Below are 19,252 nucleotides of genomic sequence, written 5' to 3'. Positions count from 1 at the left end.
TTGTAAAGAGGTGTTTCTGTAAGCAACACATTTTAACGTCACTTGTTAGTTAGTAAGTTCAAGTGACATTCATGATTGTCTGGGACATCTGAAAAATGTAGTAATGCCAGGAAACTTCTTTAGTCTTACAATAATATTAACCAGCATGTCAAAATAAAACAAATTAATTGAGAAAATGCAAACCAAGGATTAGAAACGTATACCATTAATCTAATAAATCCCTTATGGAAAAAAATGTGTTTGCAGTTTAAAGTAAAGTATGATAACTACTAAGCTCTTTGTCAAGCAAAGCTGTCACCAAATGTGGCGGTGACAGACTGACTGACTGAGTGCTCCGGTGAACTCAACCAGACGAGGTGGAAGATGAAAAAGGTAAATGAAGACAGAATGGAAAGCAAAAAAAAATATTTTATAGTAAATTCAATTGGTTGGGTTTATTGGCGTGTGACAACGGCACATTACCGCCACCTACTGGGCAGGCGGCTTTCCTTAGTGATAAATATATATACGTATGGACATGTACAATAGATTTCTATTTCTCGCTCTTCTCCCTCTTTGTTGTTCCGACAGGCTGTAAACTTGAGAGGTATCAATGCTGCCCTCCACATTTGGAACTTTCACCGGCCCCAGTGGTCGCACCTGAATGACGTAAGGCGGACGTTTCCATCATGGCGGCGGAAGGCGGTGAGGAGCTGAGCGGCAACGGGGACTTCGAAGAGTCTTCAGGTTAGTTCGAATTACGTGGAACAGCCTTACAATATACACGCGTGTTTAGTTTCACCCGTATTTCTGGGCCCCGGGTTCGTGTGCAGATGTTGTGAGTAAAAGGCTCAGGCTGCTCAGGTTTCACTACAAGCGTGAGGTGCTAGGTTTGGCTAACGTGAACTCAGCTACACAAGTGTGTATGTGAACAAACTGTAAGCACCATTAGTGAAGCTTCTTCTGTTTAAGTAAGGCGTCTATTGACCACAAATAAGCTGAATTTCATTCACAAATACCAGATTCTAGACTCGCAACTATGAACTTTTACAGTTTTACTCAAATGATATTTCTTGACACATGTCTTGAAGTTTCCCATTTTCGAAACACTAAAAATAAATCCCTTGATTGGAGTGAACTTGAGGTCAAACATTAATGAAAGGTTGGTTGTACACGCTCATGTAGCTGCTTTGCAACTTTATAGAAAGCTACTTGTACAGAGTTGTACATGCTGTAGTGCATATCAGACATGTATGCTCATTTTAATTGCTCGTTTGTTATCAGTCACAACAGGTCGTTGGTAACGTTTGGTAATTGATGAGTCGTTGAATGGTCATTTCTTAGATTCATTGCGATTAGAACATGGTCACAATGACAGCACGTCATTGACTGTAGTCGCATAACAAAGTGAGGTTGAGAGAGTTATTCATGTTTTCGTTATGTCAAGATTGATTACTGTAATCCTTTATATGTGGGTATGGATCAGTCATCTCTTTGTCGGCTTTAATTAGTGCAAAATGCAGCCACTTGTCCTCTGACCTGAAAAAGAAATGTGAGCATATAACACCAGTTTTATCCAGTTCAGTATTGGTTTTAAGATTGTATTTCTTGTTTTTAAGCTTTTTTTGGCCCCAGCCTATTTATGTGACTTGCTGGTTTGAGGATCTTGAGGTTCCTAGAAAAAGGTGTAATACCAGTAAATTTCAGTAAAGTGCATATGTATTTAGTTGGTGGGAAACAGTGACAAGAGACATTAACTTAAAAGCCTGAATACGGCAATCACAGCAGCAATGATAACAGTTATGATGTTATTTTAATTGTAATAACCATGATCGTGGTAAAATGAATGACTGTACTAACATGATAATATTCTAAACCACCTAACTGTAGCAAGGTCTTTGCATCAGGATGTATCATGGTATCAAATCAAACTGTATTGTTTACAATGATAAACAAATTCATGACATCTTCTTCCACTACTAAGTTCTTGCAGGCTGTGCACTAAGAGGTGCAATGCTGCCCTCCACAGTTCAAAGTTCCTAGTCACATTTTTAATTTCTTTAACACAGATCAAAGTTTCCCTTCATTCTCATCCCTATTTGAATGATTACAACATAAAACATCTGATGTTAATCTGGATCACTGCTAAATGTGTTTTGTGAGTGAGAATGTGATTAAAGTTTTGATAAAAAGATGATTCGGCTTTGCAAATTGTGTCTAACTAGATGACGAGTGTTTCAAGTTTTGCCAACTGTGTGACTGACACAGAAAATAGTTTTTCATGTTTTAGCTATGTTCATCTCAGTGTATTTATGTGAAAGTACCTATGTAGTGCCATAGCATTTTATCAGTAATATAATTCAGATGGATAAAAAGTTAGTCTGAAGCATCAGCCTTGTAATTCAGAACCAAACTGTATTGAAACATGAGAAGATGAATAATGTATCTAAACAGGAACAATGGCTCTAAGCTACAGATTCAGTTTGGGTTTGTTGAATGTTATAGTCATCGTTTGTGGATAGATCACCGGCTGCAGATAGTCCTTACTTCACTCTTGTATTTAGCTTATTAACTGATTTGACTGTCACACCACACAGGGTTAACATTTCAGCAGACTTTTAGAATCAATTTTGTCTTAACTGTTGTCTATTTGTCAATCATTTCAACCACTACTAGTTCACTAGAGTGCACAATGTATCAAGTATCAGGAAGCAGACAGACTTGAAACATAATGGCATTAAGGGTCTAGTTTCCACATTACACTTAATTAGCAAATGTCAATTTCCGATAGACGTTCAGTGCAGTTTTCTAACTTATAATAATTCAACATCTCAGCACATCCAGTGCTACAAGAGAGGGAGTTTTGCCATTTTACACATTTTTTTTTAAAAAACATTTTTCATATAGTAAGACTTGGAGAGCCTGCGTCACACCTCATGAACTTAGACAAGTTTATGAGGGAGGGTTTAAGGCACAGAAGCAATCACAGCATTTTTGAGAAAAGCTGGGCATCTGATTGATGGCTAGCTTGAGTGTCAAGGCAGGATGCAACTTTATTGAGGTGGTTTAGTGTCAAAGCTAATTTATTGACAATCAGTCTGTAGAGGCATTTCTCAACCAAAAATACAAAACAATTACTAAGCTGTTATTACGTTTTGTCTATGTATTATGTAAGTGTAAACTGGATCTTTGTTGTTTTGGCCTGTTGGTTGGACAAAGGCACTTGAATGTGTTTTAAGGGTTTTAGGAAATTATGACTGAAATGTTTATCTAACTTTTCACAATTTTCAGACATGTATTTAACTTAATTGTCATGTAAGAAAACAATCTGAAGAGAAATTACACCATAATTTTAATACCAGCTCCACAGCTGAAAAAACAAGGGATTAAAAAAAAATCCCTTGTTTCACTGTCAAATTTGCTCCTTTTCTAGGTTGTATATAATGTATGTTATATTTAAGTCTTTGGTATTTGGTTATTGTTGGGAAAATCAAATCAAACTGAAGCATCTGTTTGTCACTTGGAATGATGAACTCATGACTTGAAACTAGATCTACTAATAAATAAAACCTTGTGAAACATTTTAAATTTAGAATCAGGTTGATCCAGCAGAAGAGATGGAGATTACTTAATTGAGTTACGGAGTTCGTAAACTTTAATAAACTTTGATCTTCTCCCTTCTTAGCCATGGAGGCTTCTGAAGTTCCTCCACCGCCTCCAATTGAGATGGTTGAGATGTCTGAAGAGGACAACAGTGCTGCCGCATCCTCTGAAGCTCCCGCGGGCCTCGACCCTGCTCCCTTTTCTATACCTCAGGCTGCAGATGAGGAGGAGGGAGGACTGCCTGCTGACTTTGAGCGTCTGTGGAAGGCTTCCAATGACAATCCTCAAGACTTTACCAGCTGGACTGATCTGCTGCAATACTGTGAGCAAGAGGTATGTTGTGAGGCAAAGGAGATCCAATGATAAACGATAACTGAGTTATGAGGCAGTTCAGGATGCTTGCAGTGGCTTAATGTAACTTTCTGGCCTACATTTTCTCACCTGTTCAGAATCACATCACAGCGTCACGCCAAGCACTAGAGGCTTTCCTCACTCGCTACCCACTCTGTTATGGCTACTGGAAGAAATTTGCAGATCTGGAGCGTCGTGCAGGATACAACAGCAAAGCAGAGGAGGTAAAACATGAGCTGGAGGCTACAGTAGTTTGTTCCAAACATCTTGAAGTCAAGTAAAGTGTTTTTCATGAGCCCATGCTAATCTACGTGGTGTATGGTTGTTAGGTTTGTGTTAAGGGTCTCCAAGCAATTCCACTGAGTGTAGATCTGTGGATCCACTACATCAATCTGCTGCTTGGCACTCTGGATATGAACCTGCCTGAGTCGCCACAGCGGATTCGCAGGTAGATAAACACACACACATTAAATATCTAAATGTATTAAAATTATTTACAACAAATTTATTGTTGTAAAAAATAGAATAGTTTAAACTGATTCCCCTGGATACTGACTCCTGACTTCAACCCTCAGTGTGTTTGAGGATGCAGTTGTGGCAGCAGGTCTGGAGTTCCACTCAGACAGGCTTTGGGATTTGTATGTTGAGTGGGAGAAAGAGCAGGGGAACATGAGGAACGCAGCAGCCGTCCTGGACAGAGTCCTCAAAGTCCCCACTCAGCTCTACAACACACACTATGACAAGTAAGACCCCACACATACAGTGCCTAGTCAAAACTTGCTTAAATAATGTCAGAAAAGTTGGAAACTGTAAATGCATTATTTTCAATTCTTTGTTTACTGTTGCAATTATGTTTTTTTCTTTAATTGTGGTTATATTTCCAATGGTTCATGACAATTCCCCTTCACCTTGTAAACATTATTGTTATAATCTGATATATTTGTGATTTACTTTGCATCTGTAAGAAGAGTTTTATATATTTTAGGATTTTAAGAAGAACTTTAAATCAACACAATATGGTAAGGGCCGGGTCATACTTTAGGTATCCATGTGTACGTAGAGATCCGAGCACTTGTGACGTAATCTGACCATTGTCTTGTTGGTCTGTGTGGGCTGTATGTGCTCACTGTAGCGGAACAATTTCTTGTTCAGGTGGTGTAATTGTTTTGGACAAAGACAAAGAAAAAAACTTTCTTGATGTTATACACCGACAGCCTCACTCAGCGCTCAAAGAATATAAAAAATTACAAATGAGGGCATTATAGTTTGAGTAATATTCAATTCTGCTTGAACACATTATATCTTCTCTTCTCATGAACTTTGCCCTGTCTCCCGCTCTGTTCTTCATCTTGTCCCTCATCAGGTTCAAGGAGCATCTGAACAGCCACGAGCCCAAAGAGGTGCTGTCCCCGGAAGAGTACGAGGAGCTGAGGACGCTGTGTCGTCAGAGTCAGAAGGCAGAGCGTGCTGAACAGGCCCAGGAGGAGAAGCAGGAAAGGCCGCCAGGGGAGGAAGAGCCTTCCACACCTGAGGGCACAGATTCAGTGAGTAACAGCTGATGATCACAACAGAGAGAGTTGATTTTATGCTTATTGTTATAGTTTTTAATGATATGATTTTGTTTTAGGAGGAACTGATACAGAAGATAAGGGAACAGGTGCTGCTTGGTAGGGATAAAGTCTACCAGGACAACGAGGGAGAAGTCCGCCAGAGATGGAACTTTGAAGATTCGGTAAGTTGCAACTCAGTTTTATTTCTAACTTTTTATTCTTGTTGAGTTTTTCCAGTTTTTTTTTCTGTCTGTGTTTGAAACATTCTCTCCATTGGGCAGATTAAGCGGCCATACTTTCACGTCAAGTCACTGGATCGCCTTCAGCTCCGAGCCTGGCACTCCTACCTGGACTGGGAGATTGCGCTCCTAAATACAGACATCAAAGCCCATGACCAAGGTAAAGGAGTACATGATGAAACTGTTGCCTCTTTTCACCTGTTAGTCTTGTGATTTCATTCATTTGCAGTTCTAACACCACCGTCTCCTATTAGATTCAAACCAGGTAGCCACAGAGGGGTCAGAGGTAACGGCTCAGCCTTCGGAAGTGTCGGAAGCGGCCACAGTTGTTAAGGACGACCGCAGGGTTCGCATCCTCTTTGAGCGTTGTCTGATCGCTTGTGCTCTCTATGAGGAGTTCTGGACCAGGGTAAGAAAAGTCTGTGTATGTTTGATTGTTCTTGTATGGGTGTCTTTGTGAGGACAAAAACTTCTAAACCATAGAGAGTGAGGACATTTTGGCTTGTCCTCGCATTCTACATTCATGAATCGATTTTTTGAGGTTGGTTTCAGTGTTAGGATTAGGCATTTGGTTGTGATGATTAAGGTTAGGGGGTAGGGAATGCATGATATCTGAGTGTCCTCACTACAAATGTTGTGCAAACGCGTGTGTGTACACACGCACGCATGTGGAGAAGAAAATTGCAATTACTGCATTACTTTGCCTAAAATTTGCATATATGTGTGTTGTTCAGTATATTCAGTACCTGGAGCCACAGAGTCTGGACGAGGCCCGAGCTCTTTACAAACGAGCCTGTGAGATCCACTTGCCGCACAAACCCAACATCCACATGCAGTGGGCCACTTTCGAGGAGAGGCACGGTACGACTCCGACTGATTTTGATTGTTAAAATTCTGTCATGATTTGAATTATTGTGATTATAAAGGCCCTCAAGACATTTATATTTTATTCACCCGAAAATACCAAAAATGTGTTAATATTTCTTATGCATTACAATTCTAGTGTGTATGAATTAGTGACATCTAATGGCAAGACTGCTCAATGCTAAATAAGTCCTCCAATCACTCCTCCCTTCCCAAGCATATTGGGGAACTATAGTGGCCTTCATGTACTAGAAAGGTTGTTGTTGTTGTTATCAACAAGCTTGTTGTGTTGCTCATCTGCTGATGAGTTTCCCATAGATAGAGATGTTTTAAAGTTGGTTTATGCATTTATGTGTACTAAGCCTACACTTCAAAAAGGGAAACATGTGCTCTAGCACAAAGAAAGTAGTTTTGAGTGATCAGAAGTCCCTTCAGTGTTAATGTTTTCTACCATAACATGACGGAATACAACCTTGAAAAAAAGTTATGTTTCAACTTATCATTAAAATGTATTGAAATGGGTAGACACAAACTTCCTTATCTGGCAGTACGGTGCAAAAACATCACAAAGCCTCAAATTAGCAAATCAGAATCCTTTGTTTAGAGATGGGCGGTATAAACAGTATGCAATATAAGTTATGTAAATTTGACAATGTAGAGATTTCTATTATACCGACTAACCACAGCAATGTGTGTTGATGACGTCGTTCTCCACTGGCACTCCTAACATTTTCAGAGTTTCCCATACATTGATCAATGTGTAGTGATAGAATTAACACTGAGCATCACAAACTGATTGTCTTTATTTTATTTTTTTTCCTCACCATCACAATTTAAAAACACTACATATAGTTCTGTTCATTCCCAAAGTATTTCACTGTCCAAAGTGGAAATGTCCAGGTTGGCAAGCAAGTGAAGAAGGAGCTCTGAAGTACACAAATGTACATATCCAAGAATATATCGCAATATATACTGTTACTGCAAGATGTTTCAAATTATACTGCAATATGCATTTTTCAAGCCATATCACCATGTCCTACATTTGTATTCCACCACAAGTCTGAAAACTCTTCTCCATCAGGTGATTTAACTGAGGCTCGGCGAGTGCTGGAGGCACTGGAGAGAAATCTGCCGGGGTTGGCAGTGGTCCGCCTCCGCCGGGCTGCTTTGGAGAGACGAGCAGGCCACCTGGACTTATCAGAGTCCTTGCTGCAGGAGGCGGTGGCTGAGTCCAAAGAGAAGCCCACAATGCACGCTTTCTACTCCATAAAGCTGGCTCGCATGCTGCAGAAACTGGGCAGGAACCCCATCAGAGCCCGCAAGGTTTTACAGGAAGCGCTGGAGATAAGTCCGGTGAGACAATCATCAAACACCCACTGTAACATTATTCAGCCTGTAATAGCCTGTAATGGGCCCATAATCTGTGTATAAGAGTGGATGTAGTCTTTCTGTTTGAAAGGTGAAGCACAGGAAGTGGCACAGACTGGCTTCAAAAAGAAGACTTTGTCTCCTTCTCACTTGATTTATGACATCATTGATCATATTCCTGAAGGGTTAATAGTCTCAATTGCTATATTCAGTTCTTATTCATTAGAAAATGGTGATGTTAATTTTGTAAATTAGGTTCCCATTTATAGGAAAATAGGCAATAAAAAAGCACGGCACATAAAGATTGGACACCAGTGTGATATGTTCTTCTGCAGTGGCCATTTTCTTTATTATTGACCTGTGGTATTGGTACTGTGATGTGTGAATTTCCACTCGTAAAACTTCAACATGACATCTGTCAAATTGTAAATCTTGAGGCTTCAAAAAAGTCTGTCACCTCAGTTTCTAATGAATATAAATGTCAGTTAATCATCTAATTTGCTGCATAAATGTCATTTTTCAGACTGTGATTGAAATCTCATATCCTTGTGAATAATCATGCTTGTGCCTAAATAAGTCAAAAGCAAATACTTATCCATTCTTCCCTCAGGATAATGATAAACTGCACTTGAACCTGTTGGAACTGGAAGTGTCAGGAGACCCCTGGGCCTCAGCTGAGGCAGTGCATGAGTGTGTGACGCGAGCTTTGGCAGCTCCTCTTACCCCCCACACCAAGATCCTCCTCTCACAGAGAGGCCTGCAGTTTGCAGAGGACTACAGCAACTCCATCCAGAGGTCAGAGTTCAACTCACATCTCACAACTGACATCATTAAACAAACATTCAAATACCAGGCAGTATATAACAAACTGTTTATGATGTTTGAATGTTTTTTCATCATCACCCCTGTCTCTGCAGTGTGCTGTCTCTGTATGAAGAGCATCAGAAACTGTTGAAGGAGCTTGGTGGTACAAAGAGAGAAGCAGAAAATGGGTGAGAGAAAAGGGAACCGATGATGTTGGGCTGCCCACGACTAAAACTTCACCTGAATAACATTACCATGTTCCCAAACTTTTGGACTTACTCGTTGATAAACGAGGTAGTCAGCAGGGCGTCAGCCATAAACACTGAAGTGACTTCTGTCAAAACTACACAGTGTGACCACACTTCCTGTGTCGGCCCCTTTCAGATTAAAGCCATGCATGGTTCAGCCATATAGGTTATAATTTTATTTTGACGAGACATCCTGTAGAGTTTTTGGTGTTTGTTTCTGGTTAATTGTTTGGTCCATTAGGGGGCAGCCTTAAAGCGCTGTTTCACCCTTTTTTTTCTCCATTTGGTCAAATGAAGAGTAAACCTAAAACAATTACGATTGTATTCACATGTTGTATTCATAAAGCTTTTATGTCACTTTGACGTCAATTTTTTGTCAGTTTAATTTGTTTTTTTCAATCCCAACTTCCTCTGTTGTTGTGGGAATGAGACGCGTATCTCAGATCCGCTGTCTGATGGTTAAATATCACATTTATCTCTGGAAATTAGTTGTTTTTTGGGCGAAATTGACAGTGGATCTGAGATACACGTCTCATTCCCACAACAATAGACTAATCAGGTTGAGAGGGGAAAAAGTTGCAAAAAGTAGTATTTAACAAAAATGCAAATCTTATTTTCCTAAAACAAGTGAACTATCTGCCCATGGTGTTTCACATTTGTCTTGTACAAGAAAATGGCAGACATCTATTTACTGTTTTGTCTAGCAGATGTGTAATGTTCTAACATCTAGAGATGATTATTGACACTAATGAGGTGGATATGACAGCAAGTGGAAGGTCAGAAATGTGGCTTAAGCCTCGGCTTGCTGCTGATCCACTGTTTTTTATTTTCAGGGAGGGGGAGGATCCAGAGAAACTGATCAAGAGTGAGGACGGCTCTGCTGTTGCTGTATCTGCACAAGTCCCACCTACCATGCCTCACATCCCCATCACAACGCCCCCTCCGCCTGTGGTAGGCTCAGACGTGAGCGCACAGACCGGCTATGGGGGATACGGCAACTGGTACCAGGTAGAAATGATTGTTGGGATGTAAAACTATTTTGAAAATCTGTAAATGATCAAGCTAAAGGAGTGCTTGTGGTGGTTAAGGTGAGCGTACACTCACAAGCTACAGTTCCACATGTCCTGATTTCCTGTCTGTGTTGGTTCATTTCCAGCAATCACAGTATGGCAGCTATGGCTATGGTAATAACACCTGGAACTACAACCAGGGCTACTACCCTCCCAGCTAAAGAGAGCAACAGTGAAGGTGGGGACAGAGACCACAGGAAGCAGGTTGACCGCAGACGACGTCAGAGCTGAAAAACAAGCTGAGTCAAATTTCCCTCCGCGTTTCCTTTCCCCTGAGCCCTGGGTTTGTGAAAAAGCAGCAGGAGTTGAGCTCTTTTTAACGCGTCAGTGTCATTTCAGTGTTGAGTCTGAGCAGCCGATGGAGAGACGACAAAAGGAAAAGGGGACATTGTTCTCGGTGTCTGCATTTTAACAAGAACTCTTTTGTATTTGTTTGCAAGGCAACCCCCGCTCCTTGATCCGTATTTTAAAAGTTACCCAAATTATCCACAACTTTACAGGTGCTGTATCATTGACATTTTGTACCATTCCACACAATAGCCCATTTGTTTGTTTTTTTTCTTGTGTATATAAAGTTGTTTTATAGTGCGTCACAACAGCTCTCCTTTTAGTTGTCTTTATTTGTCTGGGTGTTTTTTAAGTTGGAAAGAGTCCAGAGATCTCTGTGCATCATGGCCTTGCCTCTCTCTCATTGGCTGGATGTACATGTTTTTTACATGTGCAAGTAGGAAGAGCATTAGTTTATTACCAATAGTCTAATAGTACTACTGCTTCTTGAGTTTCTTGAAGGAAATGTGGGAGTGCTGGCCTGTGAATTGATTTTTAACTCCTCCTTTAGTTTTTACCCATGATCAGAATCTTATTGGTACTTCTAAAACTGTATAAACTGACAACATTTACCATAATCTGCAATGACCTTTGGCCTCATGGAGCTTTTCAGTGTGTTTAGCGAGCTGCCAGTAGACGACGCTAAAAACCTGCTCAGCACCACAGACAGGCACAGGCAGCAGTATGTCCACTTGTAAATTCTGCAAACACTTGACTCAGGAGTTTGTAGACGCTTAATGATTTCATTTTATGATGTTTACACAAACTTAACATAACTGCTTTCACTGAAAATTGTCAACACAGTATCAATATTGATATGTGGTCTTCAGTACTGACACCCATACAAGATATTTTTACAGAATTTAAAAAAAAAAAATCAGTTTTACCAAGATTTATATCACACAATAAATTTTTCTGCTCTCATATTTATTCCGTGCACTTCAGATCTTTCGCTCAAAACACACTCACTCACATGTTAGGCCCCATCCATCTCTTCTCCGCTGGGGAATGAGTTCCTTCTTTGGTGAAACTTTCTGCACGCCTCGAGACAGCCAATCGCAAGCAATGTTAGATTTCAAAGTGAAACAGCATGCTGTGTGGTAACTGGCTCACCATCACAGATCAGAGTAACTCATTAGGTACCAACATTTTTACAAAGGAAGGTTGACACCACAGAAGTAAAGCATTTTTGGGTTACCTGAGGTAAGAGGTGCTCTTAAAATGGCAAACTCAGTGACTTATGGCGCATTTCCACCGGCTCTACTCGCCACGGCACGGTTTAAGTAGTGTTTCCACTAGCATAGTACCTGGTACCAGGTTTAGTACCTGCTCGGGCAAGGTTCCAAGCGTGCTAGTAGTAGGTACTATGCAATGATTGGTCAGACTGGCCAGAGTCCTGTCACAGGAAGAGTCCTCCCACTCACAAATCAAGCCGAACTGTAGATCACTTAAAACTACTTAATAATCTTAAAAGTGTGGGTTAATCTCCAACGACTACCAGGGAAACCTGTATATTTAACAGGAGTCTTTTAAAGTGGAGTGGTGTATTTAGGGACAGCGCCGGTGATCGCGAGCGGCATCACAGGCCGCTGCCGCTGTAGTCTGGAGTAGGAGGTGTGGACAGAAATCAAGCCGAACAGTAGATCACTTAAAACTACTTAACAATCCTAAAAACGTGGGTTAATCTCCAACAATTACAGAAGTCTGGTGTAAAGTCACTAGTGTGTGTTGCGTATAAAACGAAGTCACCGCAGTTTCACTCAGTCGTGCAGTGATGACTCCACCCAGTAGAGCCGGTGGCAATACGCCATAAGTCAAACTCCAAGGCACTCCCTTTTTAAATGATTAAAAGGTATTTAGTATTATGGCATGGTTAAAACGAACACGTATGTACCATTGTGTAAAAGTATTGGAAGTTAGAAATTCAGCCCCATACCAGATGGATGATAATGTGACCCCTTACCTGTTGAAAGTGCAACTTCTTGCCAATACTGTCAGTTTAAAAGTACTTGTCAATGTTGTGTTCACGTCTCTTGTGGTCAATAACAGAAGTTATTGTGGTTTTTAAAAGCTACAGCCTCTGAAGCGGGAGTCGACCTGCACCATACCGGAACCCTGAAACTGTTGCTAAAAGTAGTCCAGCCGACATTGATTTTGTTTTCTCACTACAATCACGTATGTGCAACACGTTAGTGGTGTTGTGTGCAGACTCCCGACTTTAGATGCTTGCTACTTACTTTATGACCCACTCCTATGAAAACGGCACAATAAATGACCATGTCAAATCCCGGTTTGTTCCATTTCTCTTCCCTCAAACCCCACCTTCTAAATCAACACCCTGATAACATCCTATATGTCACCATTATCCCCAGTCTTATAATTATTGCTGTTCAGAAAATCCAGTCCACGAACATAATTCTCCAACTTAGTTTTATTGTAAGATCCTTGGTGATTATGTAGACATAACTGTAGGTAATATACTTTAAGATATAAAAAAAAAACTGTCAAAAGTAGAATGTCACAAAATCAAGAAACTAGAGGGGGTTCAATTTAAGGCCCTTTCAGAACCAATCAAATATCTCTGTGGTGCTTTGCTGTGTAAGGATCAGGTGAAAACAGGATGATGTTTATAATGTTTTTTTTTTGTAAAATGTGTCGCTGAAACCACGAGCAGTGCTCCTTGAAGCAGTATCAGTCAGAAGTCAGCTATCAAGTCAGTAAAAATCAGCCCAGAATGACAAAGGGCTGCCCTCGGTTTGTCCTTTGTGAATAAAAAAAAAAACCATTTCCCATTTCACCTCCATCTCAACCTCAGTTCAGACAGCCGGCTTTACTGAGTGATACTAAAACACGGGGGGGGGCTCTCTTCCTGGATCAGTCATTTACTGGTGGATCGGGTGATGATGTATTGGAAGAAGTGAGGTAGGCTCATAGAGCAGATCCTCCTGATCTTACTTTTTGGAAACAACTAGAACAGCTGAAGGCACCAAACCTAAAGAGACGGAAAACAAAGTTGAAAAAAGGCAATCCAATGCAAACAGTAAAGATTCCTTCAGCATGAAGTTTGTTGAGAAGGAGTTTCTTTCAATGACAAATGTTTACAGTACAGAGTATTAATGTTGCAAACTTATTTAAAAACTGTAAGGTACACAAAGCTAAATCTAATAACAATTCTACACTCAAAGACATGAAAAAGAGACTCAAAGTGAGGGTCTGCAGTGGAGATTTGTTACAATATAAACGGATAAAAGTGGAGAGATTGTCATGTGTAATAATTATCTGCTGCTGTTTTAAAGCAAACACTTTCTCTTTCAATCTCTACCGGTTTGATATTAAAATAGGTTTAATGTTTAAAGACGACGTGTATGTGTATGAACACAGTGTAACGCCTTCCATGTTTTGCTATAGGTCACTATCATATCCCGTTTAAGAACATGCACCTTGCTCAGTGCAGTTGTCCTGCACGTCCTAAGACGAGTATAAATGCTTTATGATGTGATGTCACATCCTTTGTTCAAATGCATTTATTTCCACAGCTGTGCTCACCCAGCTCTTTCAGAGGTTTCTCCATATCCAGTTCAGTGTAGACTTGACGGGGATAGGGCGACAGCAGCGTGAAGTCCTGGCCCTCAGGTGTGTTGCCATTCACCTGCACGTAGACGCGCACTGCCGCCAGCGGCTCCTGGGCCTTAAAGACTGCATTGATGGTCGAGCCGTCCAGCAGACGAATCTGTTTAGAGCAGGTGGGGAAGAAGGACTTCTCATTACAGCCACATAGTTCACTTCCAATTCATTACAGCTCAAATGTTGACAGTTCAGATTCACATTCAGTCGCCTCGAATGGCACACATGCATGCACCGGTACCTTTTTGCATGTGTCAACAACAGAAAAGGTCATACTTGTGAGACCGCTCAGTATTTAAGAGGGAGACATGGTTACCCTCTCCTCTGTTTGATATGATCATTTTACACAATCTGATCAAACCTGGTTTCAAAACAAGTTGGTGTTGACAACCAGATTCCATGCAGCCCTGAAAATCAGATGTGAGTCACAACAGAGGAGCCTGGCGATTTGAAACGAGAGATCAGTTTGTGTGATGGATCCTTGATGTTTGTGCTCTTTCAGACGATATGAACTTCTCTGGTCTTTTCACCAACTACACATGTTAAAATGTGTTCCACATAATTATGCGAAGACTGTACCTGTATCCTGGACTCGTCGTACTCTCTCTTAGTGGGTGGAGGACCCTGACCGGTGGGTGAAGTCGGGCTGGGCTGAGCAGGTTGAGATGACGCAGCTGTGCTCGGAGGTGGTCCTCCTCCAAACTGAACAGGACAACAAACGCCATAAGTAAGTTTTTAAAAGAAGTGAAAATGGTAAGAGAATGAAAATTGAACAAGACAATGGAAAGTGACAGCTGTACCTTCTGCGCTCTCTCCTCTCTGTCTCGTGCGATCTTATCTTTAACCCTTTGCCTGGCAGAGAATAAAGACAAGCATCTTTAAGCACTGACAGTTTTTTTTTTTTTCCACTTTTATTTCAGGAGTACTTTCAAATGAGTGGTGTGGCTCCCTGCCTGGATCCAGACCTCGAAAATGCAACCCCATTTGTTTTTAATAAATACTTTCATTTAGAACGTTTAATGGTGTAAAAATAATTAAAAAAAACATTTGGACTCCTTAGAATGCATTTCAAAGAAAGTGCATGAAAACATGGACAATATTAATTAAGTAAAATATTTCTTGAATCACAGCTTAAACAGGATAAAAACGGGTACAGTGAGTCTACTTTTGCCGACACTGAAATGTTTCTTCTTCTTTTCAATCAATGCTTTACCGTGCCATTTTGTCCTCCATCTTCTCTTTCATGCGCTGGTCAGAGAGCTTCTTCATCTCATCATCCTGTATCTTTTGTCGGACCTGCTGCAGTTCTTGGCCATGCCTCCTCCGCTGCTTCTCCCTATCCACTTCATCTGCCCGCTCTCGCTCTCTTCGCTCTGCCTGCTTCATGCGCATCAGCTCCTCTAGCCTGAAAGAGACACCAACACACTGATGAGCTATCTTTGTTCTGTCACTATCTCTAGCAAAGTGTACTGGCTTGAGGAATATTATCATTATCAGGAATATCCCTGTTTTTATAGATTAAATCTGTATCACGTAGTATGGGCAATAGTGTGGAGACTCTGACCTTTTAACCTGCTCACGTTTCTCCTCCTCCGTCAGTGGTTGCCTTAAACTCATGTCAGTCTCACTGAGGCTGTTGTCTCCACCTGTTAAGAAAGACAGAACAAAAAGACATTAGTTGTTGTGTGTTTTGTAATGTTTTGCTGTTGACCATCAAAGCGCTGTTACAAAATATCATAGTGGTTTGATCTAACCGATGCAGTCAACACGGCAAACTGCAGTGTGGAAACCAAATAACAAAAGAGCAACTCTAGACAGAAACACTAGTGAAACTAACTATCTTACATCATAATATTCAGTGTTTGAGATAATGTCTCTGTATGACAGTTTAACTTTGGATAACTTAAGAAACTAGTTACACGAGTAACACAGGGTATGTGTCATCACGCAACTCATATGTGGGTGATGTCAGGGGAATTCCTGACCCCCTATAAAAGCACAACATGCAGTTTGACCTTCAATGGTGTCGGCTAGCGTTGGCTGTTCTGGGCTGGACTCGCTCTTTGTTTCTCCACCCAGGACGTTACCCACAGGCGGCACATAAGGCTCATCAATGTCAGGGTCGTTCTCATGTTCCATTAACCTGAGGGAAGCACATATAGCACATGATTAATATGACAAGAAGCAGATTGGAACTGGATTGTCTCATTGTCCTTGATCTTTTCGCAATCGTTGTTTTTCATCAGTACTACTTTCTGAACTGCGCAATTAATCCCAAGATAATCAAAATACAACCAGACATCCAAATCGAAAGACATTGCACTTTTTTTTCTTTTAGCTTCTCCCTCACTAGGGGTCACCACAGCGGATCACCTGTTTTTTCAGTGACCCACATTTATGATTTAGGGAAGATTACGCTGGATGCCCTTCCTGACACAACCCTCCCATTTATCTGGGCTTGGGACTGGCACTAGGAGTACACTTGATGTACTCCTCCCCAGTGGATGCGGTCAATTTAGAGTGTCAAATTAACCCAATCAATGGAGGGGCAATGGGAATTGGGTACCCCAGTCCTTGACCTGTTGAGATTGACTAATCATTCTATTAATCAATGATTATTTTATGATGTTTTGTCCATAAAATGTCAGAAAATTGTGTAAAATGTTTATCAGTCCATCCTCAAAAATGTTTTGCTTTGTTCAAGAATGAAAAATACCCAGTTTGCCATCAAAGAGGAGCACAAACTTGAGAACATATTCACATTAAAAGGTCCAGTGTGTAAAAATTTGTGACATCTAACTACAGAGTGTGACTAACTAGCCATCTGTTTCCTGTAAGGTAACTATGGAGGCCTTCACATACCATAAAGGATGTCGTTCTTCATTTGTTTAGCCTAATTCAAATCATGTTTGTCCAATTTTGCTGCTGTAGAAACATGGCAACATAGAATGCCGGGCTCCTTATGGCTTAAGTATATAAAAGGCCAATTCTCTGGCTACAAAACTAAACAATAATTATTAAACAAGCAATGATAAACAAACATACTTATGGGTAACACATTGAATACCTGTCATTAAAACCTACTAGGTTGCAATGGACCTTTAGGATGATAAAATCAAAAGTTGAAACACAACCAATTAATCGAGTTTCCAATGTTAACTCACCAGTCCATGGCTCGTTCGATCCCCTGGTTCCCTGTGTTGGCCACTGCCCGCTCCCTAGAAACACCCACAGATTAAGATTATTTCACTTGGAAATACATTAGCTGTGAAACATTTTATGTTTAAAATATGATCATACAAGAGGATTCTGACCAAGACAGTCAGCAGCACATTTACGAGTAACAAATACCATACATTAACAAAAAACAAGTAATTAAATTCTCAGGGTCATACAAAATATCCCAATATCCAAATGGAGTAACTCACGCTCTGTTTCTGCCAAAGCCCATGTCCAGCAGGCTCTCTATTGTTGTTAGCTCTGCCATTTTGACCTGAAAAAGGATTATAAACATGCCACTATGTTAACAATGGACTCATTATTTTTTAATTTGCCATATTGCTGGTACAGATGGTGAGTCATTATGACACACACTTTAGCAAACTTAAGTTAGCATTGGAAGTCAACACAACAGCTCAGACGGCACTTCTCTTAGTGTGTAAAGCACCGACTCTTTCGTGGTCGTTTCGTTTTAGTTACTCAATACCAAAACTAGACGTTATACTGGGAGCTAAAATTAGCATTAATGTGGCTAACGTTCAAACGTTCAAGACAGCTAGCGCCACTGAAACCGAGCAGGAACTCTCATAAGATCTCCATTACTTTATACATCAACGTTTGTTCGTAAGTCACACGTTGAGGTAAACGAGGGCGTTATTTTTACTTCTCTCAGATACATTATTAGTATATATGCTCGTGGACACAACATTAGTTAGCTACTCACACATCAGCCAGCACCGCCTCAGCAGTACGGGAGCCTTCGTGGGTCAAATAGGACACAAAAGAGTAAGCATAATGCTGATGAATGTCGAACACCAATTTAATTATGTGATTCATTTAAACTAGGGACATAATGTAGATTAAAGGATTGTGTTTATAGTGTATATAGTATTTATATCAATAGTTTTTAATAGAATGTTTATGCCTACTTTATTATAATTTTGAATTATGTAAAGGCACATATTTGTTTTCAAAATGTGTTTCCCCATACAGTAAATTAAAAAACTAAATAGTTATACAGTTTGTCCAAAACTTTCATAACAAGACACAAACTACTTTGTTGACTCCACAACTCTCTTGTTCCCTCTTCTCAAAACTGATTCCTACCACCAAAGCAATACAGCTATTAGGGCTGGGAATCACAGGGTACCTCACTACACGATGGTCCACGATACCAATAATATCACAATAAAATGATTCTGTGATGATCAATATATTGCAATCATATAGCAATACATCACTGAAAAATCAATAACCTCTAAGAGACTCTCATATGTGTGACAGAATCCTTTTCTACCCAGGTTAAACAAGAGAATAATCACAAATGAATATAGAAAGTTCCATTTATGCTCCTGGCAATATTTAATTTTGAATGACATTTAGTCAAAACTTCTGTTGTAAAAATTTAAATAATCAGCATGAATCATCTGACCTTGACCGTCTCTACATTTAAATATTGGATCACTTCATTATACTAAAAGATCAATTTACTCCCATTACATGGTGTGTATGTGTCCAACATCTCTATACTTTTTTTTTTTTGAAAAACAGGATTGACTGAGTGAAGAAAAAGGGTCCTCAGAGTGAAGGTCCTGATTTGAAGAGGATTGAGGCTTAACGGTGTCTCTTATTTGCTGGTTTACATCTTGTCTGATTGTGGATTCTGCACTCGTGTTCAAACAGAATGCAATCAGCTGAGTTTTATGGGCAGGTTAGCTCTGTTACATATTTACAGTAAGTGTAATGATTGATTTTTCTCTCTCCCCCACACAGTCTTAAGCAGCCCGCAATCGCAGGTCTTCCGTTTCTCAGGGGAGACTGACTCCTATCTATCTCTGCCTGCTCACTTTGGCTCCACATCTTTTCTCTGTTGCTTCTCCTGTTCACTGAGCTGTTTTTCCTCACACTTCCAATTTGTTCATCGTTCTCCTCTTTTGTTTCAGAATAAATGAGATTAGCTCCGTGTGCAGTGTATACATGGTAAGTTTAAACTTTTTTACATTTCA

The 19,252-nt window shown here is 40.3% G+C and overlaps 2 protein-coding genes across 4 annotated transcripts; one reads left to right on the top strand and one right to left on the bottom strand.

Annotated features, from left to right (window-relative positions):
* The first annotated feature begins 619 nt into the window (after window positions 1-619).
* si:ch211-114c17.1 (pre-mRNA-processing factor 39) lies at window positions 620-10,674 on the top strand. The gene is made up of 15 exons (XM_058649032.1): window positions 620-726; window positions 3,665-3,915; window positions 4,032-4,157; window positions 4,263-4,381; window positions 4,509-4,676; window positions 5,297-5,477; window positions 5,561-5,665; window positions 5,765-5,882; window positions 5,977-6,131; window positions 6,457-6,583; window positions 7,668-7,939; window positions 8,565-8,749; window positions 8,872-8,946; window positions 9,840-10,014; window positions 10,163-10,674. Exons 1-15 carry the CDS (start codon window positions 669-671, stop codon window positions 10,235-10,237), a joined length of 2,190 nt encoding a protein of 729 aa, XP_058505015.1. The 5' UTR covers window positions 620-668; the 3' UTR covers window positions 10,238-10,674.
* A 2,142-nt stretch (window positions 10,675-12,816) lies between these two features.
* Window positions 12,817-18,047, bottom strand: ubxn1 (UBX domain protein 1). 3 transcript variants are annotated; one of them, XM_058649031.1, is made up of 10 exons: window positions 17,971-18,047; window positions 17,456-17,520; window positions 17,192-17,245; window positions 16,043-16,170; window positions 15,592-15,673; window positions 15,241-15,432; window positions 14,828-14,879; window positions 14,607-14,729; window positions 13,950-14,133; window positions 12,817-13,395 (listed from the first exon to the last, which is right to left on the bottom strand). In XM_058649031.1, exons 2-10 carry the CDS (start codon window positions 17,512-17,514, stop codon window positions 13,355-13,357), a joined length of 915 nt encoding a protein of 304 aa, XP_058505014.1. In that variant the 5' UTR covers window positions 17,515-17,520; window positions 17,971-18,047; the 3' UTR covers window positions 12,817-13,354. The 3 variants fall into 3 exon arrangements, with proteins under 3 accessions (XP_058505014.1, XP_058505013.1, XP_058505012.1); XM_058649030.1 differs by lacking the exon at window positions 17,971-18,047 and adding an exon at window positions 17,622-17,912; XM_058649029.1 differs by lacking the exon at window positions 17,971-18,047 and having other exon boundaries at window positions 17,456-17,541.
* Window positions 18,048-19,252: the final 1,205 nt, after the last annotated feature.

The sequence above is a fragment of the Solea solea genome, chromosome 14 (assembly GCF_958295425.1).
Source record: "Solea solea chromosome 14, fSolSol10.1, whole genome shotgun sequence".
Classification (NCBI taxonomy): domain Eukaryota; kingdom Metazoa; phylum Chordata; class Actinopteri; order Pleuronectiformes; family Soleidae; genus Solea; species Solea solea.
This window is presented reverse-complemented; position numbering and strand designations above follow the sequence as displayed.